The sequence below is a fragment of the Malaya genurostris genome, chromosome 2 (genome assembly GCF_030247185.1).
Source record: "Malaya genurostris strain Urasoe2022 chromosome 2, Malgen_1.1, whole genome shotgun sequence".
Classification (NCBI taxonomy): Eukaryota; Metazoa; Arthropoda; class Insecta; order Diptera; family Culicidae; genus Malaya; species Malaya genurostris.
Window position 1 is genome coordinate 339378712 of NC_080571.1, and position 26806 is coordinate 339405517.

General features: G+C 35.4%; 1 protein-coding gene across 1 annotated transcript; it reads left to right on the plus strand.

The window, feature by feature from the left end:
- The first annotated feature begins 495 nt into the window (after positions 1-495).
- Positions 496-26597, plus strand: LOC131431751 (protein takeout-like). The gene is made up of 4 exons (XM_058597627.1): positions 496-808; positions 15896-16133; positions 16217-16350; positions 25681-26597. The coding sequence occupies exons 1-4, from the start codon at positions 727-729 to the stop codon at positions 26280-26282; spliced, it is 1056 nt and encodes a 351-aa protein (XP_058453610.1). The 5' UTR covers positions 496-726; the 3' UTR covers positions 26283-26597.
- Positions 26598-26806: the final 209 nt, after the last annotated feature.

Sequence of the window (26806 nt, forward strand, 5' to 3'; positions counted from 1 at the left end):
CAGTTTATTGTCAAAGTTTGTTAGATGAAGTGTCATAACAAACTTGCAGCAGTCGAGAAACGATTTGAAATTGTTTTTTTTTTGGTGGCATCGTAGTAACCATCGACTTTGACAACGTCAAGACACATGTTGTCAAATGATATTATGATAGAAATTAAAAAACGAAGCAGAAAAATCATCGTGTTTTCGCAAACCCCTTCATGCTGCCGCCGGTGGCTCTCGATACCGGTAGAATTCCGGTACATTCATGAACAGATCGATTAGAATGCAAGCTTGAGAATATCGAGTGCTAGGGTGCTGCTAGGGACTGTGACTAAACCTCATCTTGTAGACGGCGCTCGCAACGTGTTCTACGGTGTTATCTAGCAATCGAAGGCACACAACACAGCCCCGACAATGGCTGGCATGAGACGTAACAACAATGAAATGAAATGAAATTGCACACACTTTAAAATCACCGTAATAATCCCACTATAAATAGTTCAGCTCAGGATTCGATCGGTTTCAGTTGATCGTTGGAAAATTTCTCCGATGCACGCCGGATCTGCTCCCGATAAGACGGGATTCGTTCGATAGCAGCAGGCAAAACAGCAATCAGCCTACTAGGATCAAGAAATTGTTATGTAAAAAGTGAGAGTGAAACGGAACACGCTTTGGAAAGTCGGAATCGGAAGTTTTCTGTAAAGTGATTTCAAGGAAGGAATAGAAAGTGTCATTTGTGCAATTATGAGTCCATTTGAACCGATAATTGTACTGAGTGGGGCGATTATTCTAATATCTGTGATCAATGTAGGCGACTGTGCGTTGCGTAAGTGAATCTTTCTTGTTTTTTTTTTGTTTTCATAAGTTTTTGTCTTACTCGTACGGAAAGGTGATGCAATCACTCTGAAAAGTGCCAATTGCCAATCATAGTGTCATATCCTTTGTACGGCTCAGTTCGAGTCCGGCAAACAGACAAGAGTTAGCGGATTCTTTGGTTGCGGGTCATGAGTATGTTTTTTGAAATTCTACAAGGAAAGTTAATTAGTTAACATGTTATATAACTAAAAATGCTTATGATTGATTCGATTGATCGGAAATTTTTGTATTTGACTTGTATTTTATCATCTTCCACATCTGAAAAGGAATAAGTTTCCTTAAAAAGGAAAACCACCACTAGCCGAGAAAGACCAAAGTAGAGGGCCTTTTTGGGGCCGATGGTAATATACAGTTCGATTCAGATAATTGAAATCAGATCTTCGCGTGCATATAAGTGTGTATGTATGCGTACATTCAACACAAATGTGCATTCGATTCGGTATTTGCTGAACCGAGTTTCATAAACTTAGATTCAAAAAAAAAATTCTTCTATCCTTCCATTCAATCGGTGTTGAACAGTCGTTCGCACCGCACGCGTATAGCTCTTGGCTCCTGGAATTTTTTTTCTGGCTACCTAGAATTTCATTGATTCAAGGCTTCAGTCTTTTTCAAGACTAAGAAATTAATCAGCCTTTTTCAAGGGTAGCTATTCAAAGAACTATTCTTCGAACTAATCAGTCTTTATTAAGACTACCACAAAATCAGTCTTTATCAAGACTTTTCCAAACTAGGAGTCCAATCGAAGACTAATTTAGCCTAGTTAATTTAATTTCATTTATTTCAAAAATGCCTGCGTCCAACCGGAAAGGCAACAAGCCTAAGGCTAAAAATAATTCAATACTAAATAAATCACAATCCGTTATTCAACATTTTTCTAATAACATTCACGATCTTATAGAATCTGAATGTAAAAATAAAAGACAACGGACGGATTTCCCTTCCGCTGATCCTATGCCGTCTAACAATATTTACGAGATTCTTCCTGAATCCGATTGTAGCGACATAGAAGAAAATTCTTCAAAAATTCCCAAAATGGACGCATGTCGTTCTGGGAAGAAACAACAATCCGTACCTCCAGTGACGGTGATGATTTCCGACTTCAAAGCATTCCGTACTGAGCTTTCTACTTTTCTCCCGGAAGTAAAAGTCTCATTTCAAATCGGACGAGGAGGAGAATGTCGAGTCTTGGTTGATGGATTGGAAGATTACGAACGACTTATTCGATATTTGTCCGAGAAACTTCATATGATATAAAATCAGACAGACCCTTCAAGGCTGTCTTGAAAGGCTTATCAAATGATCAAAGTACCGATGAAATTAAAAATGAACTAAAAGAATTGCTTGGTTTTGCCCCTTCCCAAGTAATACTTATGAAAAAAAGAGCGAATGGTACTTCTAAACCACGCTCTGGAATTTCCCATGAACTTTACCTAATACACTTCAATCGAAGTGATGTAAACAATTTGAAAACTTTAGAAAAAGTACGTTTCATTTCCCACATTAAAATTCATTGGGAACATTATAAACGGCATAATCGTATTGCAAACTTAATGCAATGTCGTCGTTGCCAAGGCTTCGGTCATGGAACCAAAAATTGTCATATGGATATACGGTGTTTGAATTGTGGTAAATCGCATTCGAAAGACGTTTGTCCAGTGAATGAAACCACTGATAAATTTGCATGTTCAAATTGCGATGAAAATCATATATTCAAATAATTGAAATGCTTGAAAAAAATTGGGGTGCTGATGCTTGGGGAAAAAAATTTAAACCCTCGTTCGCTTAGACAACAAGTCAAATCAATTACCTTAAATTTACAGAACATACCTGAAAATAGAAAAAAAACGTTACTAATGCCACGCCTAATTCTTCTAAGGCACTTATTTCTTCGAATTTAAAACAAAAAGCAGGTACGCCTGCCAATTCGTCTTCTATCGAAAACAATTTATTGATAGGTAGATCGGCCAAATTATCTTCTTCTAATGGCAGTTACACTAGTCGCTTATTTAAATGAAGTCGATTTAGGTTATATAACTGAAAATAAAATAATCTATCTACAAGATCAACTTTTTCAAATGATCATCCGAATGAATTCGAATTCATCACTTTTTGAAGTATTTCAAATCGGATGGCAATTTGCAAATAATATTATAATGAATTTAAAATTTAACAGTGATGTTAAATAATTATTTGAACATTTTAAATTGCAATGCTCGATCTTTGAAATCGAGTGAAGATGAATTTTATAATTTTCTCAAAGTTCACAAAATTCATATTGCCATTGTGACAGAAACTTTTCTTAAACCAAATGTAAAATTGAAAAGTAATCCACATTATGTGGTTCATCGATTTGACAGGTTTACTGGAATTGGTGGTGGAGTTGCCATTTTTGTCCAACGGCAAATTAAACATCGAATTTTACCTTCTTTCAATACTAAAGTTATTGAAAGCTTGGGAATCGAAGTTGAAACCATTCATGGAATTTATTTCATCGCTGGAGCATATTTGCCATTCCAATGCACCGGTGAACAATTGAATTTCTTTAAAGGCGATTTGCTTACTTACAAGATATCGACCGAATTTTTCCGTAATAGGGGACTTAAAATGCAAAGCATGTCCAGTGGAATTGTAGGCAAAATAACAGTAATGGTAAAATACTTCATAATCAACTCTCAGCTGGTTACTTCACAGTTCTTCATCCCAGTAATCCTACTTGTTTCTCTTCCGTGAAAAACCCGTCTACAATTGATCTGGTTCTAACAGATCAAAGTCACATTTGTACATGCTGACTTTGACTCAGATCATTTTCCAGTAACATTCAGACTTTCCAACGAAGCTATAATTAATCCAATTAGTTCTATTTTCAACTATCATAGAGCTAATTGGTTGGATTACAGATCTCACATTGAAAATCATGTGGATCATGAAACTATTTTAGAAAATTCTGCGGACATCGACACAGCAATTGATAATTTGAATCATTACATTATCGAAGCTAGAAATCTTTCAGTTCCCAAAGCTCAAACTAACTTAAATTCTCCTATCATCGATGACAATCTTCAACTGCTCATTCGGTTGAAGAATGGTCGTTGACGACAATATCAACGTTCTCGTGATCCTGCTATGAAAAATATAGTTAAGGATTTACAAAAAGAAATTAAACATAGATTTGAAATGAAAATTTCGCTAAAGAAGTTGAACAAATTAAACCTTATTCTAAACCTTTCTGGAAACTTTCTAAGGTTCTTAAGGAACCTCAGAAACCAATTCCTGCTCTTAAGGAAGGAAATCAAATACTTCTTACAAATGGCGAAAAAGCTCAAAAACTTACTCAAATTGTTAATTTATAAACAAATTTTCATACCAGCTATGCTTTATGCAGTTCCAATTTGGTCAAGTTGTTGTTCCACCAGGAAGAAAACGCTTCAAAGGATTCAGAATAAAATTCTGAAAATGATTTTGAAGCGTCCTCCCTGGTTTAGTACAAATGAGTTACATGAGCTCACAAATATAGAACCATTAGATGTAATGTCACATAATATTATAAGCAAATTCCGACAAAAATCGATGCAATCTTCAATTGAATCGATTCGCTCTCTGTATTAGTTAGTAAGTTAGTATACAAGTTCCTTTTCCCCATTACACAAAACAAGTAGGTTTAGAATTTTCCCTACACAAAAATCTCATAATTGCGGAAGCAAATAATGTCCTCATGGTAATAACCAAATCATATATATAATAGGGCTGAAAAGTCACCACTTGTGGCTGAACACACAATTTAAATCTTAATAATTTAATTTTAACTCATATTCCATTAAATAGTTATTTAAAAAAAAGAATGTGTGTAACATTGGATTCAACCCTCGGAGATTTGTGGACCAAGTTCCATAAACTGCAAAATTCAAATGCAAGCTTTTATATTTCCATGACCTCCTATCGAATTCCGTCCGGAGAGAACTGAAGTACAAGACCGACTTCACAAACTTAGAATTCAAGTACAATATCATTGTACAATTAGTTTATCAAGAAAATAATTTCTTTTAAATTCTCTGGAAGAACTAATTAAATTAAATTAAATTGCAGATTAGTGTTATTCTGTTACAAAAATCCGGTGTGATGCCGCCGCAATCATTATCAGTTATTTACATGAAAGTGCAACTCTACTGCCATTTAGAATACAGAACCACTATTCAGCGACGACCGTACCAATTATTTTTCATAATCAAGAGACGTTCTCTTCTTTATTGTGAATGTATACTTGGACTTACCACAACGCAAATTCTGTGTATAGATTTCTGCACTACTTATCTGCACTGTTATCGCACATGTAGACGTAGGACTACGTTTTTGTTTTCTATATGGGACTGCGAATTCAGGTCAGGTTGTATCGATTCCAGTAGATAAAACAATTTCATATACATAAAATCTCTTTGCATTTGTCATAGCATTGGCGCGATTATTCAAACTGAATTGAACTCTGTGCGGTTCGTTAACACCGTGAAAATGGATTCTTTCTCATCAGCAGGCATTCTGTGAATTTTTATGCGCCGTTCGACTTTCATGAGAGGGAATGATTTTTGTCGGAGTTCATCTGATTTTTCGCATTCGAGGTGCTGAACGACTTGGGGTCAGGATCAAGGGTGACATTATGAAATAGTTGTGTGTAGTCCTACGTCAACAGGTCGAACAAACCTAACGGACTATCTATTGTAGTGTTTCATTCCCTAGTAACGACTCGAATGCCTTTAAGTTTTAATTAAATTTTCTAAGGGTTTTGTAATTAATTCAGCAATGACTACATGTTTCATGACAGCTGTAATTAGTTTCCCTTTTGACAAGTAATATAATAGTTTGTAGTTCGATTGTGAAGCTTTCAAAAAACTTTTTGCTTGGACTGACTAGTTAGCAGAACTTGTGCCTAACCATTGCTTTTCTAATTGAATTGCAATTTAACAAAAATAAAATAATTGTCTCGCTCCAATTATTTAAGCAATGCCCACATTTCTAAATATTGCTTTCAAACATTGTTGTTAATAGAACTTTTTTCACAAAATGTGTAGTGTCAATATGTGTGTGTGTGGTGTTGTGGATGACAGTTTCACTAATAGTGAATTTAATGGGTTCGCATTAACGAAAATTTTACGTCCGACGCTTGGATTTCGAAAAGTAAGGTAAAATTATAGACATAACTGAATACGAATAAAAGTGACATACTTTTTCCACACATCCGAATATCACACGTACTAAATGATTGATAGTGTAAAATATGCAAACTTTCAATATTTTACTTGCAAAACGGTACAATAATAAGAATTCTTCGACGTTTTGTTCATCGCTCTGAATGACGGCTTAAAATTGTTTAACACATCTCACTCTGATGTTCCGGAACCGGAAGTGAGATCCAAACAATGGTCAAAAGCAGTCTATTTCTACATACGTTTACCCTTTTATTTGAGTCTTAGTTTGTGAAAATCGACTCAGCTCTGTTTCTAAGGAAATTGAAGGGAGTTCTGTTTTTAACTAATATTTCTGGTACTTCCTGAACCCGGTGCTGGGAACCGACATAGCAGAAATCGATTCGTTTGGCCAGTAACTATCATAACCTATAAATTGAAATAGTTTTGAACAAAATTTAGAAGGATTTAGGTAAAATTCTACATTAACTTATGGAAACATTTTTCTTTTTGTTTGAATCTGAGTTAAGCGGAATTCGGTTAAGCTGTTTCTGAGAAATTGGACTGATTTCCGGGTTAGAGCACACGAGCACTTTTCAGCACCAGGAACGATGATCCGGTATACTCAACGTATTTGATCATAAACTAACCATTCCTGCTCAATTGAAGAATTGTACGTCTATTTGCATGTATTTGGCTTGACTTTGATTTTATTTTGATATCAGCCTGCAATTCCGGAACCGGAAGTAGTATCCGAATGAAATTTAATTATGTTACACGAAGTCGTAAGACTTTATATTTTGAAAATTGGATGAGCGGTCTCTGTGAAAACTGAGTTTGAGTTTGATTTCATTTTGCATATTTTAGCCCGTGAAGAAAATTGGCTCAATACAAAATTCTGGTTAGTGAGCTTTTTTATCGATTGCCGGAAGCAATAGTCACATCTGGAACGGAAAACGTGGTACCTTATATCCATTATGTCGAAGCCATTAGAGAGGGATATCTATTCAGTGCATTGACTCAAAGGATGAGATGACAATCTGTCCATTTGCTCAATTTGTGCGTCGAATTCCGTTGATTGTACCTTATGATAAAAAAACCGGAATTTTCATTTTAAAATTCCCGCGCTTGTCCAATCGGTAAACTTTTATTCTCTCAACGGTGGTAACACTTTTATACACATTCGGTCAAATTTTGACGCATATCGTACCATTAGTTTTTGTTTGGCGTCAAAGAAGTTGAAAAATTTTCGTGTGGCGATTTTTATATTGGATGAAAATTTAGAGAAACGTGCGTGCATCAAATTTTGTGTTGCAAATGGGTTTAAGTGTTCCGAAATGTTGAAAATGTTAGAAAAGACCTTTGGTGAATCGTGTCTAGGAAAAACACAAGCATGCGAGTGGTATAAACGCTTCAAAGGTGGTCGTACAAGCTTGGATCATGATGAGATCCCTGGCCGCTCAACAACATCTGTTACTGAAGAAAACATTGAATCGGCGAAGCAAATCGTGTTGCAAAATCGTTCTGTACCGATTAGAGAGATTGCTGTGTTGTTGGGCATCTCTTACGGATCAGCCGAACACATTTTAACTGATGTTCTGGGTTTGAAACGCGTCGCTTCTCGGTTGGTGCCAAAAATGCTGAATTTCATTCAAAAACAGCGTCGTGTTGATTGTGGTTGTGTCGCAGTTTTTGGCCAAAAACTCAACCAATATCATCAACCAAGCACCGTACTCTCCAGATATGGCCCCGTGTGACTTTTTCCTCTTTCCCAGACTCAAATTACCATTGCGGGGAACGCGTTTTGAGACCATAGAGACCATAAAAGAGAATTCGCTGCGTGAACTAAAGACCATACCTTCGGCGGCCTATAAAACTTGTATGGAAAATTGGATCAAGCGTTGGCATGCATGTATTGCCGCAGGAGGAGAGTACGTTCAAGGCGATAATAAAGAAATTTATTAAAAATTGAAATTTTGCGTTTTTAAATAATAATCCGGTTCTTTTTTGATCATAAGGTAAGTTAAGTAATCAGAAAAATAATGGTTAACGTTTCTACCACTTAATCGCATAACAATTTGGCTATCCGAAAACATAAATTTGAACAATTAAGTTTTGGGCGGGACAAAGTTAGTGAAAAAATACTCCGAAATGGAGCTCGCTCCGCTTTCTCTGCAATGGTTGAACCGATTTGCACACATCATGATTCTAATTAGCGTTCAATTTCACCCGGATCCGACTTCCGGTTCCGAAATTATAGGGCGATAAGTGTCAAAACATTCAAACCGTGATAAAAAAAATTAGAGGGTTGTATTCAAGACACGACCGAGCACAATAACATTAAAAATGGAACGTTTCTAGGGTCTTCGTAATAAATACAAAAATAAAGATGATAATGATGATGATACACTAAACTAAAAACTTTTTCAATTGACTAATTACAAACTTACTCTAGTTGAGGCGCTTAGATTGTTAGCGAATGATAAAATTGACAATCAGATTCTTTCTTGATAATTAATTATATTCAATTTTGATCATGTAAAATCGCAAGTAAACTTACCTTTAGTTTATCTTTGATACTATATGATATTGCATCTAATTGTACTGTATATGTGAGCCTGTGGAACTCATTTATACTACCAAACCGAGGAGGCCGCTTTTAGATAAGTTTCAGAATTTAATTTTGAATCTTTTGAAGCGTTTAATTCCTGGTGGGACAACAACTCGTTCAGTCACATTGTCACGTTTTGTTCGTATGGGAATGGAGATTTAAGTATGCAAACCGATCCGTTGACAAATTAAAACATTTTTAAGCTTACAATATTGAAGCTTTGGAATCATTTAAATGAGGAAAACCCATTAACAAATCATCGAGGAACAAGCGCTGCAAATTAGATCCGAATTAGATCTAGTGCCGTTAATACTAAATTAGCCTGATAGTTACCAGAGAACCAAAATAAAATACTCATTTCAAATAAATTTTTCGAAGGAATGCAATTGAATTATTCAAATGACGTTATCTCATAAGTTTAAGTTAAATGTTTCCGAATCGATTGGTTGTTGAATTATATGAATCCATCAACAAATGACTGAGGTATGAGCGTTCAAAATTATGGCAGAAAAATATTACGCGATTAGTTTTGCATGTTTTAATTTGACACCCAGCCTCGGGAAGCGAAATATAAGGCATTTTTAATGGCAAAATCGACCAACAATTTGCTTAATACATGGGATATTTCAAAAGAACCGATAACCACGCTGATTCGGTTCTTCAATAGCTAGATGATATATAAGATATTCAAGCGAACACGAAGCGGTGTTGTGCAGACAGCAGGAAATTTCACCAACACATAATGCAAAAGCGACAATCCAGCAAGTGAACGCATATACAATCCAGTCATCAGCTCACTGGACGAGCTACTTGTTTCATTCACAGTCAAACATCAACTAGGCAAAGAAATATTGTGCAGCCTATATTTATAGATTTCTCTTCATACTACGCAGAACGATGTGGTGTTTTTTATGCATGACGCAAAGCCTCCTATGCCGAACAAGAAGTTGACGTCATTTTGTATAACGGGGATTGGTGGATGAAAACATAGGTCGATTCCAACCATTTTTTCAATAGTATGCTATTGAAATACTGAAATGACGTCGTTATACATGTTTAAGTTAAAAGTTTCCGAATCGATTGGTTGTTAAATTATAACAATCCATCAACAAATGACCGAGTTATTAACGTTCAAAATTATGACACAAAAAGGTTACGCGGCTATTTTTGAAACTTTTAATTGACACCCGGCCCCGTATAGTGAAGAGTAAGGCATTTTTAATGCCAAAAATGACGATGCAAAACCGGTACGCGTACGGAAGAAGAAAACACCACCAGATTTGCTCCGTTTAATTTAGTATAGCGTACTTGGTTGCCATATTTAAATCTATAATATTTTTCCGGTACAAAATATAAATTCAAATTTGTACCGATTTGTTAGTGTTGTCACAAAGTCATGATTAAGATTCTTTACTATAAAAGTCTTGCCTTTCTCATAAAGAAAGTTCATGTAAGGAGTGTATCGAAAATAAGCTATCCACAAATTTTAAAATTATGATAAAAAATGATATTTTATTGAAACTAAAAATTGATCCTTTATTGTACGAGGTTAAACTTGAGCATAATGAAATTTAAGTTATTCCTTCACGAATTTTCGAACTTTTGATCGAACGTTCTTCATCAAGTTGAGCCCAAATTTTTTTGAACTCCTGCATGTTCTCAGCTGCCTTACCAGTCTTCTTGAAGACCCTCTTCACGATTGCCCAGTAACGTTCGATGGCTCGAAGGTGAGGGCAATTCGGTGGATTGATATTTTTCGCAACGAAATTTGTACCCTTTTCCGCAAGCCAATTCAGAGTGGTTTTGGCACAGTGAACCGACGCTAAATCCGGCCAAAACAGGGGAGGTGTACTATGCTTCTTATATAAAGGCAGCAATCTCTTTTGGAAACACTCAGATCGATAGATTTCTGCATTTATAGTTCCGGTAGTGTAAAAAATGGTTGACTTCAAACCACAGGAACATATTGCTTGCCATACCAGTACCTTTCGGTCGTATTTCTCCACTTTTAACGACCTGTCCGCATCGCTCACATCCTCTCCAACGACGACAGTAAAGTATTGTGGACCTGGAAGGGTTTTTGAGTCCTCCTTTACATAAGTCTCATCGTCCATCAAAACGCATGCATCCGGACTCTGCAAAGACGCGAATACAATTTCCCGGCCCTGCTCGCTTCTACTGTTCTACACTTTGTTTTGAGATTTTCTGCTTCTTGTAGGCCTCCAGGTGATTTCGTCTCTTGATACGCTGGATCATTACGACACTCGTTCCTACTTTTTTCGCCAAATCACGTATTGACATTGATTTGTTCTTTATGAATTTATGAACTTTCTGGTCCAGTTTCGTGTTGAAAGAATTGGGGTTTCTGCCACTTCCTGGCAGCTCATCCAAAGAATAGTGTTCCCCGAACTTATTAATGATGGTTTAACACTGGCATGATAAATTCCAAACCGATTCGCCCATTTTCGCATAGTTATACCCTTCTCGCTAAGCCATGTGTCCAGAGCCTTAATTTTCACTTCCTTTGCCAATAATTTCCGACATTTTGAAAACGCAGAATTTCAACCACACGAACAAATAAACAAACGAAAGCTGACAGCCAACCGCACAGCGTGTTGTGATCTGAGCATGAAAAACCATCACAAATACATGCGTACAAGATTTTCGATACACTCCTTAATCACTTGAAAAATTGATGCAAAATAACGATTTTTTTTATTGAAATAACTGTTTACAAATTGAAAAGGTTATGTTAGTTCATACCCAAAGAATGTTTTTTATTTTATAATTCTTGAAAGACTCTACTAGTGATATTTTTGAAAATATAAGTAATATGGAAAAGGTGGATTAAAAACGGTTTTTACCTTGACATTTGAGACGTTTGAGATACGAATGGAAATCCGATTAATCTCAAATCGAATGTTACATCGTTGAAAATTAAAAATAATGCGTAGTTGGGATTCGTCGTAAATAACGTAACGACACTTTCTGAAAATTACAATTTTCTCACATCAAATAACATTCATGAATGTTTGTAGTGATCATAAAATTGAATGTTTTTAAACTAGATACTATGATTTATACGAAATTGAATGAGATGATGACAATCCGACTCCTTGATGCTTATTGATTGTCAAAGTTTTCAGAAAAGTTTAATGCCGTTGTCGCATGATCCAAAACTTCCTTCAAATTCATTTAGGCGTTAACTTAAGTTAATTGTGCCTAGGGCACATAACCGTTTTTACTATTCTTTACGTTTCGTCTTAGACTCGTCAGTGCAGAGCAGTTCAAAAGTGAACTTCCTTCAAACTGATGTTTTTGTCGTGAATACGACTTACTTTACTATGGGGTGCCTTTTCAAAATTTACCCTCTGAGAGAGTGATAAGTTTTTGATCGTGAATATCTCTTGTTGTATCTAACGAATCAACATAATTTCTACTACATGGTATCGGAAATATGATCACAATTTTATGATAAAACTAGCTGACTGACCCGGCGTTGCTCGGAAATGTTTCGGGAAGAAAAGGGCGAACAAAATTCCCGAAGTTGTCCTACTTAGGCTGTGAACCATTTCGCGGTTAATTTTAACTTTTGGTTAAAATCTGACACTCGAGTGGTTAATTTGATGTTGTCAAAAATAACCCTGCTCGAGGGCATGGTTATTTTTGACAGATCGATAGTTATTTTCCAACACTGAAAAAAATCTCGCAATGAAAATTCTAATACTAATTCTTTAGTTGAAATTATTTCCAGTGGAAAATAAACCCAAATAACTTTCCGTCCGTCAAATTTTGAAATGGGCCACAGTTTTAGTCAAATTTAACTACTCGACACCAAATAACCACTCAAGTGTCAGATTTTAACCAAAAGTTAAAATTAACCGTGAAATGGTTTACAGCCTTAATGTAACACTCTGAGCAGTTTTATGTTGCTATTCAATCAATTTTACCTTACACTTCCCATGTTTGGTGCACTTTCTGCATTCCATCTCCCTTAAAATAACCTTTTAATCTACATTGACATAAAAGTAGTATTTATATTTGTCAAGATGCATCGTTTCTCGTAGAATAAATTTTATATTGAACCCCTTTTATTAGTGAACTTACTACAGCTCTTCTCCATGATAACCCTTATGACCACCTCTTAGTAGTGTACGAAGTATCTGTGCTCTTCAAAAAGTATCGATTAATTCATTAAAATTAACAATAGCAGTACTACTTAATTCAAATTAACGATAGCAATACTATCTATCACAATCTTGACATTCTTGCCCTTCTCTTCTCCTAGTCTGAATCCGCCCCCCTATCTTGTTTTACGACGAATAAGAAAATGCTCCTCCTTTGTATGAGACTCCTCTTAGGATCATCTGAAGCGCAAATAATATCTGTACTCAGCAAGAAGTATCGTTTTATGGAAAATTCTATAAACTTCACTTTAAACTTCCTTTTTAGAGGCACTCCTTATATCCATCCCCCCACAAATATCCTTAAAAACCATATTAGAGTTTTTCAAAATGTATGTATGGTTTTAAACAGTATCAATTTTCTTTAAATAAGATAAAATTCGACATGGCCTCCTCAAATTAAGAACGCTTGCTACACACTCTCTCCCCTGAGAATGTCCTAATGATCATCTCAGAAGAGCAAGAAGTACCTATGCCAAGTTTGATTGCAATACGTTCAGTAGTTTTGGAGTTATGCCGTTAAAAACATTACACCCCTCTTTTTAAAGGTACATTCAACCCCCATACCTACGGAATGCAAAATGTTTCTATGGTCTTCAAAAAGTATCGATTCTCGTCAAATTAGACACAATTTTCCATCACACCCCCCCCCCCTTTGTTAAGGATACTTGCTACGCTCCCTCCCCTATAAAAATGCTCCCTAAACCATCTCTGAAATGCGAGTAGTACTTGTGCCAAGTTTGGTGGCAATCCGTTCAGTAGTTCCGAAGTTATGGCGTTACAAACATACAAACTTACATCCATTTTTATATATATAGATTATCAGTTGTGTGACATAATCTCAAATAATTCAAAATAAAACTTTTCTGAAATGTTTGGTATAAACGAGTATCAAAGGGGATAATTCATAAGGCTCGTTTGCCTTGCTCGTATTTTTAAAGCTCATAGCTCAGTGATCTGTGAAAGGATTTATACAATCTAACTACTAATAGAATCGAAATTTTCCAACTTAAACGTGTATAGCAAAAGCATTGAAGTATTGAAAAACCTGTCTCATTTGACCCATGTCAACACCAGCCAATCAGAACGCGTTCTGAGGAAGAGAAAAAAAAATCTGCTGCTGTACAACAAATTGTACGAGAAAAATGTTCCGAAAAGTGTTGAATATCGTAGTGAGTTTCATTAGTGAAAAAGCTGCAAACGAAATCACGTAAAAAGAAACCTCTTAACAAAAATAGGACCAGTTTGGATTCTATCGCCACTGCGAGCAGATATATTTTGTATCGTTTGCAAAGCTAGTTTCGCTTCCGACAAGAGCGATTAAAGCTTGCTTCATTTAGAATTGGAACAAACTTTTGCTCATATTGTGGCGCTCCTGGTGGACGGATTTGGAAGCTCTTGGCGCCCACGTGTCGGGAATTTTGTCAGCTTCACGTATGATTTTTGACATTCCGAAAATCGACTGTACTTTGTAAACAATCAACATGGAAGCCGAAAGAAGGAAAAAAAATTGTGCACAGTTATTTGGAAAATCCATTGTGGTCTGCATCTAGGCTAGCTAAACAGCTGAAATTGCCCAGAAATACCGTATGGCGCGTTATCAAACGGTATAAGAAAACATTGACGACGATTCGGAAGCCTCAAGCCGATCGTCGGAGTCGAACTGACGACCGGAAATTGCGTGGTAAGATTTTGAAGACGATTAAGAGGAATCCTAATCTGTCGGACCGTGATCTGGCCAGAAAATTCGGTGCTGCCCATAGTACCGTGAGGAGAACTCGACTCCGGGAAGGCATCAAGTCGTATCGAGCTAGCAAACAGCCAAATCGGACCATGAAACAAAATAGTGTGGTCAAAATTCGTGCTCGGAAACTTTATGACCAGGTGCTGACCAAGTTCAACGGGTGTCTTCTGATGGACGATGAAACCTGTGTCAAGGCTGACTTCGGTCAAATCCCAGGTCAAAAATTTTACTTGGCAACGGCTCGGGGGGATGTTCCAGCCAAATTTAAATTTGTTTTTGCCGACAAATTTGCAAGAAAATTTATGATTTGGCAGGGCATTTGCAGCTGTGGCAAAAAAAACGAAAATTTTCGTTACAAATAAGACAATGACATCGGAACTATACCATTTCGATCGATCCCACGACCATCCTGTAATGTTTTGGCCAGATTTGGCAAGCTGTCATTACAGCAAAGCCGTTCAAGAATGGTATGCAGAGAAAGTGGTCCAGTTTGTTCCGAAAAACCTTAACCCACTCAACTGCCCCCAGTTCCGCCCTATTGAGAAATACTGGGCAATCATGAAGAGGAGACTCAAGGCAAAGGGAAACGTTGTCAAAGACATCAATCAGATGACGACCTGGTGGAATAAGATAGCTAAAACGATGGACGAAGAAGGTGTGCGCCGCCTAATGAGCCGTGTTACAGGAAAAATTCGAGAATTCCTTCAAAACCGTGACGAATAATGTTATCCGTATTTTTTCTTAAAAGTATGAAGAAAACGCTACATTTGTATAAAAAAAGATCTTGAATACAATAATAAATAACTGAAATACAGGCAATTGTCTTTGTTCCAATTCTATTTGAAGCAAGCTTTACGTCACAGCTGTCAGTCATTTGCATTGATGAAAAAACAACGGTGGAGAGCATTACACAAAATCAGCCGTTCTAATGGTTCTAAAAGTTTTCTAAAGAACTATTAGGATTTCTTGCTCGCAAATCGAAGGGAAATATCCTCAGTTTAGTGCAAATCTAGAACAGTTTGATTAGATTTGTGCACTTTTCGCTGTGTGAAATTCACAGTAATCGAGATCAAATGAAGCCTTCTTTGTTTTTGCGAAAAATGTGGAAAAGGGGAATGCTTGCATAATTCATACAATTGATCAACTAATTGATATTCGGAAGTGTTAAGGAACATGTCAGTTGTTTTCGTATTCACGACATCCAGTTATGTCTCTGACATTACCCACCCGCCTTTTTTTTCTCTTTAGGGTAATAATAAAATTGAACTGAATGTTGAATCCCATCCGATCTTACATGTTTTTCAACCTGTTTTTCTTCCTACAGCAAGCGTCATGAAGGTGTGCGCTCGGGATGAACCCAAGCTAGAGCAGTGCATCATCGACGCGGTGGAGCACATTCGGCCCAACCTGGCGAACGGAGACTTCGGGCCGGAATTTATGGTACCGTCGATAGAACCGCTCTACCTGGAACTGGTGAAAATACAGCAAGGCAAGGATCTTCAGGCGACGTTCACCAAGATTAACATTTATAACGTCAGCACCTTCAAGCTCGAACGAATTCAGTGAGTTTGGTTTCAGTGGACTTGTCGTGGACAATCTTAATCTGCGGGCTTTTTTTTGTTTTTTTTTGTTTTTTTGATTTTAGGGCCAAACCGAGCAATTTGTCATTCGACATCGCATTGACGATACCGAAACTCAACTTCAGCGGAAATTACGCACTTAAAATGAAGATACTGGTGCTCAATTTGCAAGGCAAAGGAAACATAACCGGGGTGCTCTGTAAGTATTATCTTAAATTAGTCAAAATACAGGCCCGTACCCAGGATTTCGTTTCGGGAGGGGCCCACACATAAGAAATAATGCATTTAACTGATGATTCTTGTGTCTTAAGTAGTTTTTGTTTTTTGTTTTGAAGTGTGAGTGCAAGTAATTATAAATTTAAGTAAATTTGTACTCACATATTTTGGATTGGACAATGAGGGATTGAAGCAAGAAATTATATGTGTCAATGGAAAGGGATCGATTTTTTACATTTCTTTTCTCATATAGTCCCATAGTTCGGCTTCGACTTCTGGTTCCGGAAAAACTGAGTGATGAGTATTAAAACCTTCAATTTTAAAGGTGTGTTTTATGTAAATAGGATGTTATTATGTGTTCACGATGTAAAAAGAAAAAAATATTTTGAAACTATTCAAGCTCTTCTAGTTTACAAAATTTGTTGATTTAAATAAATTTATATTCAAATGAAGTGCCTTATAATTCCGCATGATTCTATTTAATTTCATCGAGTCATCTTCCGTGTTTGGTTCAGAGATGTCAGACCCAGGGATGCCAGTTTCACAGATTAATCTGTGATCCACAGATTTTCAACTTTCTGCACAGATTTTAAAAATGGCACAGAAAATTTCGCAGAGTGCGCAGACTTTTTACAGACTTCTTCAACCCTGCATGAATATATTTAAAAATTTTACTTTGCATCTCTGGTCTGGTTATACAGGGTGATGAGTAAAAAATTTAAATTCGTCATTGGGAGTGATGAATTTACAACAGAAAAATCTTCTTAGTAGTAGTAGTCAAAAACTCCAAAATGGAACTCACACGGAAAGACCTAAATCAGCAATTTGGCGAAAAAACTAGTTTTCTGATTTTAGTTAGTTATTTTTTGAAACAACTAAAAAAATCTTACTTTTGCTGATTTAGATTTTTTAATTCTAAGTCCCTTTAATAATAATAAAATATTTGTTGAAATGGCTATTTTTTTAGTTGAACTCACCAATTAAACGTGCTGTCATTTCTTAGCTAAGGCACACTTCATTTCTATTCAACTAATTTTTTAGTTGAATTAGAGAAATAAAACGTTGTTTTCAACCAACATGAATGGTTGTATTGGCTTTTGCAATTTGCGGCTATATGGCGCTCTGTCACCGAAAAAATGTTAACACCGTAATGACTACTAGCCACTAGATGGCACACTACAACCGAAAAACATTTCAGTCGCGGTTGTCTTTTCTATATGGGCAGGTATGAATACGATGTTGTATTGGAGAAAAAGACATAAGCGAAACATAAACTTCTTTTTGAAAATTTTTCTTCTAAATCGCTGTTTTCTTTATTCGACTTCGCGAAATAGACTCTCTCATTGAAAACTTTGAGCACTCGGAAAACAAAAACCAAATACAAGTAGCACACCGGACGGCGTAGCCCAGAAGGTTGGAAGATACAAAAAACATCATTTGACATATGCAATTAGAGTGCAATATTCGAAACTCACTGCACTGTTCCGCGTAAAAACATTACTACCCACAATTGCTTCAACTGCGCACAAATTCTGAATAAATACACTTTTTACTAACAGTTTACGTCATTTTTACATATCGGTTTAGAAACTTATATATGGATATATCGTAACACATGCGAAAAACAACTAAACAATTTGCAAACAGTTTCAACAAGACTGTCCCTTTTAGCTTTTTAATGGATTGTTTTGCTTTGACACTTCTCATGAGTTTTTGGCTAATAAACTTGTTAATAAAACTAATTTCATTTTTCTTTTCTTTGTGCTGTTAATGATGGTAAATAGAAACAAATTTTCTGATTTTAATAACGAAATTAATTGTCAATGAAAATTTCGTGTTGGATTAAAATATTGCTGGTTTGTGTCCAGAATATTCGTCAACTAAACACATTCACTAAAAATAAGAGTTTTTTTCAACAAAGTAAATTCTCAATTTTAACTAATTTTATAGTTATTTTGGAAATTTTGTTGTTAAAATCACATCACGTCACATAAATTTCTCAGAGATGACTAGGACGATTTGCACAAATGTAAGAATGGATCTGAATGCCTTATGGATTCATAGACTCTGTGCATTGTCTCGAAAACCCGATTTTCAATCGCTCAAATAATGCACACTTATACTAGCTGTCGAAGGTGTTTTTCTTTGTTCGAGGTAGTCCACGAAAAGTATACCGAGACAAACCCAAAGAACCGACTTGACCATTCCGCCCAATTTAGCCTACCTAAGCCGCTTCGGAGCACTCGTGCCGAATTCAGTCTATTGTCGGTTAATCATTCTGTTCTCTGGTTCATAATAATGAATCCAGACTTCGTCAACAGTAGCTAACCGACATCATCATCATCATCATCAGCATAGGCTTCCGAAGTGTGTTCGCGTTCATCGTTTTAATCCTGAGTATGCAAGTGCGGCATCCAGCGGCAGGACATCTTTTTCATTCGCAGAATCTTGCCGAAAGTATGATTATTTTCTCAGTACTAATCATCATGGCACTTTCTGGTCATCCCGTACCATTTCCTTTATTTTTGATATTGATTGTAATCACTGTGAAAACCGACTTTTGAGCTTCGAAAAAAATTCGATTGGGTTATCTGAAACTGGTTGTAAAATCTTCTAATTAATAGAGCTTGTAAGTTGATGACTCATTTCTGTTCTTGATTCTAAATATAGTGGTTATGGTGGCCCGTACCCAGGAGGGGCTCAAACATAAATCGGTGTGCCTTTTACGGGTGTTTGTAACAGACACTATAAACTTTTCCACTGGAACTATTATTGTATTAAATTTCTTTACGTTTACTGTCTTGTTTTTTCTGTAACACATGTCTGAGATCTTCTAAATAATAATATATCTGTTTTTGATTTCGGGAGGGGCCCCCCTCTGGGTACGTGACTGCCAAAATATAATGTACAAGTTTCGCATAATGATTGAATGATCTCTTCTTACTTTTACACATTTTTTTGGAAACGATTTGAATTCAATAATAGTCAGTTCTACTTAGATCGGAATTGACACTCTCCGAGAAACGTAACTAATTTGTGGTTAAGCCAACGTTCTTGACTAAAATCTATATTTGGAGACAACTGACAAAGTAATTAGATTTACCTTCTGAAATTCCAATACACCCAAACCTCCATTTTCGTATACTTTTTTTACGTTACCTCTTTTCACGTAACTCTTTTTACGAACAAAATCCCAAATAACGTAAACTTTTATTACGAACCTACTTCGTAAAAAGAGGTTTTTGCATACAATGAAATCATTTCCCGCTCATTTATATTCCATGGAAATTACTACAACATGGGTATTTTCGGAATGGGTTTAATGAGTAGCATGGAGGAAAAAACTCAAATGAATGTTTTTTTTTTTAAAATTCTTCCACTTTTATTTTTCGATAGAGAGTATCTCTCCTATTGGAACATAGTTTTGCGAATATATGAATAGGTGACGCTTGATAACGTCCAATAAGTCACCTATCAACATTCACTTTGAAGAGGGATTCCGAAAGACTAGCACTCCAAATACCAAGCCTCAAAAAAAGTTGGAACGGTAACTTTGAGCTGTCATAGCTCAGCTGTTTTTCAACGAATCTCAATAAATTTTACACCCTCGAGTTTTGTGAAGTTCGTAGATTGATTCCAAAACTTTGTAGCAGACGATTGGCAAAGGAAAACCAATGAAAATTTGATTTTTCCCGTTCCAAGTTTTTTTCACGCGCCCAATATGCCCTATCTGCTTTCCAATTTTCTTTCCTTTGGCATAATCGTCGCATAGAAAATATTGAATACTTCAACTTGACCGAGTCATAACTTTGTTGTTAGTCAACCAATCTTCAAAATTTGTTCACCATTGGAAAGGTAATACTTCCAGAAATAAAATGCACTGAAAAAAAACGAAAAAAAGGGTTATCTACCCAAAGTTATAATGAAAACTGTAGATAGATGACCTAAGAAAAGGTGAGACTTTTTACAATGATCGTAAATATCGCGAAATTCAAAGCGATGACCTATATATTTTTATACATCATTCGATTGCTAGTGATACCCGCTACAATTCTCGCTCAATTACCATTCCTACACAATCAGAAGAAAACATTGAGAAATCGATGAATTTATAAATATATATGAATTTTTAATTTTCTTTCACATGTTTGTATATAAATCAAAAATTAAAGCGATGACATGTACATTTTTTTGATTCAAAATATTGAAATCATTACCAGAAACAATGTATTGATGATCAAAATTATATATACGTTCAAAGAATCTCAAAAAATTTGGTACAAATACAGAGAATTTCTATTATTGGGAAAATTTTGCAAAAAAAAAAAACAAATCAAAGCTTTGAAATTTTATGACATATATTTTTGCCTTTCTCTATAGAAAGGTATTAGAATTGCTGGAAAAACCGACTTTCGAACGGAGCCTCGGAGACCCATAGACCATCGGAAAATGTCTGTATGTGTGTGTGTGTATGTGTGTGCACTTGTCGAAGATATTTGAACGCGCTCAATTTTCTCAGAGATGGCTGAACCGATTTTAACAAACTTGGGCTCGTTTGAAAGCTACTGTCGGGCCATTGATCAAGTTCGAAGATCAAATGGCTGTGACTTTTGGTTCCAGATATATGATGGTATAAGTGACGTAACCTACAAAACACGTTTATTTTTACCGCTCTTACATATATAAGGGTGCCAAAATTTTGGGATCAACTCTATTTTCGTAAAGTTCTAGTGCTCAAAAGTTTAAGCACCTCGAAAAAAGCCTTCATGCAAAATTTGACCTAAATCGGACATGCTTAAGGGGTGCTGCCCGGTGGTAAAAGTTTGACAATTTTCGATCTTGAAAAAGCACCATAGGGGGGAGTACATGAAATTTCCAAAATCGAAATTTTTTTTTTGATGCCAAAACTCTTAAAACTGCATAAAACATCGAAATTTAGTGTCATCTCTAAAAAAATTTTCATATTTTTTCTAAGTCCCAAAAAGTCGATTTTTTCAAAAAATTTTTTTTCCGAGATAACACTAAATCTCGACGTTTCATGCAATTCTAAGCCTTTTGGCATCAAAAATTTTTTTTCGATTTCGAAAATTTCATGTACTCCCCCCTATGGTGATTTTTCAAGATAAACGAAAATTTCACTAAGTGGACTAAGAAGGCTTTTTTTAGATTAGCATCACTGTTCTCATACAAATAGGCAACGCAAATGTCAAGCACTAGTTTGGGAAAATGATGCTGACTGTGTGACATAAACACTGAAGCATGCTTTTGTGAACTACTCGAATCAATCTGAATCAATTGGTGTCAAAATTAGTATCTAAATTTATTTAATAAAATTATGAAACATATTTTCATGAGACTGTTATGAAAGAAGAGAAAGGCATTATCACACCACTAGGTGGATTAAGAAGGGTTTTTTATTATTTTAGTTGGAAATTTATTATAAACAAAATTTACAAAAAAAACTGAAACTTGGATTTCAAAAATTTTCAAGCATGTTTATAAAAAAAGGCGGAGGAGACATTTTTTAAAAAAATTTTAAATTATGTTCATACGTTGGGTTTTTTCATTGAAAAATATTCGTATCAGTCATTTATTAGCTATATAAGGTATTTTTGTCTTCTAAAGTGTCAAATTAATTCAAGTGCATATTCGGGAAGAAATCGTTCTGCATTCTTCGGGGAATGCAGAATGGTGTCGCTTTTGTAAAATCTCTAAGGCCTTTCCCAATAACACAAATTCTCTGTATTTGTACCAAATTTCTTGAGATTCTTTGAACGGATATATAATTTTGATCATCAATACATTGTTTCTGGTAATGATTTCTATATTTTGAATCAAAAAAATGTACATGTCATCGCTTAAATTTTTGATTTATATACAAACATGTGAAAGAAAATTAAAAATTCATATATATTTATAAATTCATCGATTTCTCAATGTTTTCTTCTGATTGTGTAGGAATGGTAATTGAGCGAGAATTGTAGCGGGTATCACTAGCAATCGAACGATGTAAAAAAATATATAGGTCATCGCTTTGAATTTCGAGATATTTACGATCATTGTAAAAAGTCTCACCTTTTCTTAGGTCATCTATCTACAGTTTTCATTATAACTTTGGGTAGACAACACTATTTTTAGTTTTTTTCAGTGCATTTTATTTCTGGAAGTATTACCTTTCCAATGGTGAACAAATTTTGAAGATCGGTTGACTAACAACAAAGTTAAGACTCGGTAAAGTTGAAGTTCTCAATACCCGATTCGCGATGCAGGTGCCGCATGAATGCAGATAGGGCACATTTTAAGCTTGAAAAAAAAACTTGGAACAGGAAAAATCAGATTTTCATTAGTTTTTCCTAAACGATCGTCAATAATGATATACTTAAAATAATCTACAAACTTCACAAAATTCGAGGGTGAAAAATTTATCGAAATTGATCAAGTAACAACTGAGCTATGATAGCTCAAAGTTACCGTTCCAACTTTTTTTGAGGCTTGGTGCTTCGCGTAACTTTTTTAGGCTTGGTATTAGGAGTGCTAGGTACTCGCTGCGAGTAAGTCATAATAGTAAGCTATAGAGCAATTCCAGAAATGCTTAGCAGATCATCAGACTCGACCTTCTCCGATTTGGATGAAACTTTGCACATGGCTTCAGTATGGCAAACCATAAGTTTTGAACCGTTGGAGAGGTCAATCCGACTCACGACTGATTTTTAAAAAGGGTGTATGTATTTTTGCATTTCCCGAAAATTGCCTTTTTCAAATCGTTGTAACTCGGAAACCGTTAATTGTACAAAAATGGCGTTCAGGAAGAAGTTGTAGGGAAACGATTGGGCACTCTAAACAAAATATACACTGAAAAAAAATTGATTTTTTTTCTCAATTATTATAAAATAATCCGAAAAAGTTAAATAAAAATAAATCAGGGTTTCATTTTTTTTTTGATAATAAATTTGATGATAAATAATTATTTAAATCGTCGAAATTTAGTGTTATCTTGAAAAAAATTTTGTTTGAAAATATAGACTTTCTGGGATTAAAAATAATGTGAGATTTCCGAGATCGAGAGCCAATTCTTCAATGCCAAAAGACTTAGAATCATATGTAAGATCGAGATTGAATGTAATCTAGGAAAAAGATTTTTTTTTTTCAGAAGACTGACTTACTGGAATTAAAAAACAATTGAGATTTAAAATATCAACTTTATGGGACCTACAGAAAAATTGAGATTTTCGAAATCGAATAAAAAATTTTCGATGCTAAAATTCTTCCAATTACAGGAAACGTCGAAACTTAAAGCCTGAAAAGAAATTGTTCGAAAAAAAAGTGTGAAGACAAAAGTTTTGGAATTTCCTGAAATGCCTAAATAATATAATATCTCTAAATATAAAAAAACGGCTTCCTGGTACATCAAACCCTTAATTTACGCGCCTTTTATATGTACACTAAGGTCTTTTTATGCGGTATTATTTTAAGCGTTTTTTTCATGCGAATTTTCAGAGTTATGCGGGTTTTTTTTATGCGGTATGTGAACTCGGAGGATTTGGTGTACTTAAAAATTTAGATTTCCGAAATCTAAAAGAAAAAATTTCGATTCCAAAAGTATTAGAATTCAATAAAATGTTGACTTTCTTGGATTTTAAAATTTTTTTAGATTTACGAATTCGAAAAACAATTTTTCGTTGCCAAAAGTCTTAGAATTTCATGAAATTCCGAGATTTAGTGACATCTCGAAAAAAAAAATTTGAAAAAATGTCTTTCTGGAACTTGAAAAATATCGATGTCAAAAATCGACTTCCTGGGACTTTAAAAAATGTGGAATTTCCGAGATCGAAAATAAACTTCGATGTCATAATTCTTCAAACGTTGAGATTTGGAGTCATTTTCTTTTTTTAAATGGACTCTCTGAGACGAGATTTCTGAAATCGAAAAAAAATCGATGCTAAAAGTCTTTGAATTACATGAAACGTCGAGATTTAGTGTCATCATTTTTTGGAAAAATTTGAAAAAAAAATGACTTTCTGGAACTTAAAAAAATTCGATGTCAAAAGTCTGTTATACCGATTTTATTTGAAAACATAGACTTGTGGGATTTAAAAAAAATTGACATTTCCGAAATTGAAAATAAAAAACTTTTAGATGTCAAAAGTCTTAGAATTTCATGAAAAGGCAAGATTTAGAGTCGAAAATCTCGAAAAAAAAATTTTGTTTGAAAAAATCGATTTTCTGCGACATAAAAATACAAATTTTACTGTTCTTTACGTTTCGTCTTAGACTCGTCAGTGCATGGCAGTTCAAATTGAACTGCTTATTGCAAACTTAAACAGTTCAACTGGAACCGCTAAGCAGACGTAAAGTTAATGCTATTTGCAAAACACTTCTATATTTGGTACCGAAGTACCACGTCTTTCTTGACGTGCCGAACGATAACGTTGTTGTCGGCTTATTCTGGCCGATGTAGGTATGATCATTTAGGGGTTAGCCTATGTTTGTGCTAGATTCCGAATTGAGACTTCCGAAATCAATAAAAAAAATTCGATGCCGAAAATCTTAGAATTACATAAATCTTCAAGATTCAAGATTTAATGTCATCTCAGGTAAAAGGTTTTTTAGAAAAAAAACTTCCTGAGATTTAAATATCTAGTTTAAGATTTTCGAAACCGAAAAAAAATTTTTTTTTCGATACCAAAAGTCTTAGAATTACATAAATCTTCAAGATTTATTGCCATAAAAAAATTTTTTTTTTAATAACTTCCTAAGATTTAAAAACAAATTTAAGATTTCCGAAATCGAAAAAAGGCAAGACATGCCAAGAGGTTAAGCGGATCTACTTTTTACGGTGGAGATTCTTTCCATTGCTTCTTTCGAGAGATCCAAAACCGTAGTTAACCTCTCATACTACGAACCTTCGCTATTGATTAAGGTCCTGAGATATATCAACAGTATTTAATTTTTTGTAATTTGCCTTTGAAATGGAAATAGTTTAAATAAAGCTTGAGCTTGCTGTCAGCAGCAGTTCTTGTTTTATTATCAGGATGGAAAAATCTTATTGAATTCTTGTTAAATAACGAATGCATCTCGACGTAACAAATGTAGTAGAGGTACAATTTAACAGACCTTGTAGTTCAGTGTATATCCAGTTTAAACTCAAACCTCATTCAATAATAGTCGTTCTGGTTACCAACGATTGATTGGAATGATCTCCAATTATTAGTACAAGAATTGCACACTTGATGACACTGACAACCATTGCTCATCCCATCATCATGAATGTCAACCAAAACTAAACCGAACATTCCCTTTTCTTTCATTCCAGCTAAGGTACGCATCGGGTTTCGGGTCCGAGGTTTCACGGAGAATGTCAACGGCACCGACTACGTGCGATTCCACCGGCTTGGCCTACGGATAAAGGTCGAGGACGGAAGGTTCGCGTTGGACAACCTGTTCGGAGGCGATCCGGCACTCGGCAAGATCGGCAATCAGGTGATCAATGAAAATTCAAGAATTTTCATTGACGAAATGATACCGGGCTTGGAGCGGAGCCTGAGCAAAACTTTTACCGGGATCGTCAACAAACTGCTCAAGATGGCTACCCTGGACGACTTGTTCCCGGAGAAAGTCGAGAAGGTCGACAAAGCAGAGAAAACCGAAAAAGTAGACAAAGTCAACAAAGAGGAAAAAGACGAGAAAGCTAAGAATGAGGAGAAAGACGATAAACCCAAGAAAGAGGAGAAAGACGAGAAATCCAAGAAAGAGGAGAAAGAGGAGAAAGACGCGAAATTGAAGAAAGAGGAGAAAGACGAGAAATCCAAGAAAAAGGAAAAAGACGACGAAGCCAAGAAAGAGGAGAAAGACGAGAAAACAAAAAAAGACAATAACGTGAAGAAAGATGAGAAAGCAGAGAAAGCCAAGGAGTGAGGACCATTAGGTGGTGATTTGCGCATGCATCGCGCTTTTTGTGATATGTGCTGTGTTATTTTACTTGCAAATATAGTAGAGAGGTTTGAAACACTGGAATGGAGATGTGGTTCAAAATTTTATTGCAAAACAGAATTTAATAAAATAATTCCATTTCGAATTCCTTGTAGGTTTTGATGATATCGAGTGAAACTATTACTCGTAAAATATTTTAATTCAATCGGACTAGGTGATACTCGAGATTAGCAAGACAAGCACAAAATAGCGAATTGATGGAATAGTTATTGAAATAAATTCTTTGTCAATACGCACCGAGGTAAGATGTTTCACTGGAAGCAGATTTTTTTTGCGATGACGTGTCTTGCATGATTCTTTTATAAAGCATTTAAAATTGTTTTCTATTATATTTTGTCAATACATATAATAACCAAAAAATAACTTAATAAAATAAGACCTCTCGGAATGCCCCGCGTACCAACTGCGCAAAGACGAGATGAGGCGTTCACTCAAGCAACATTCCAAGC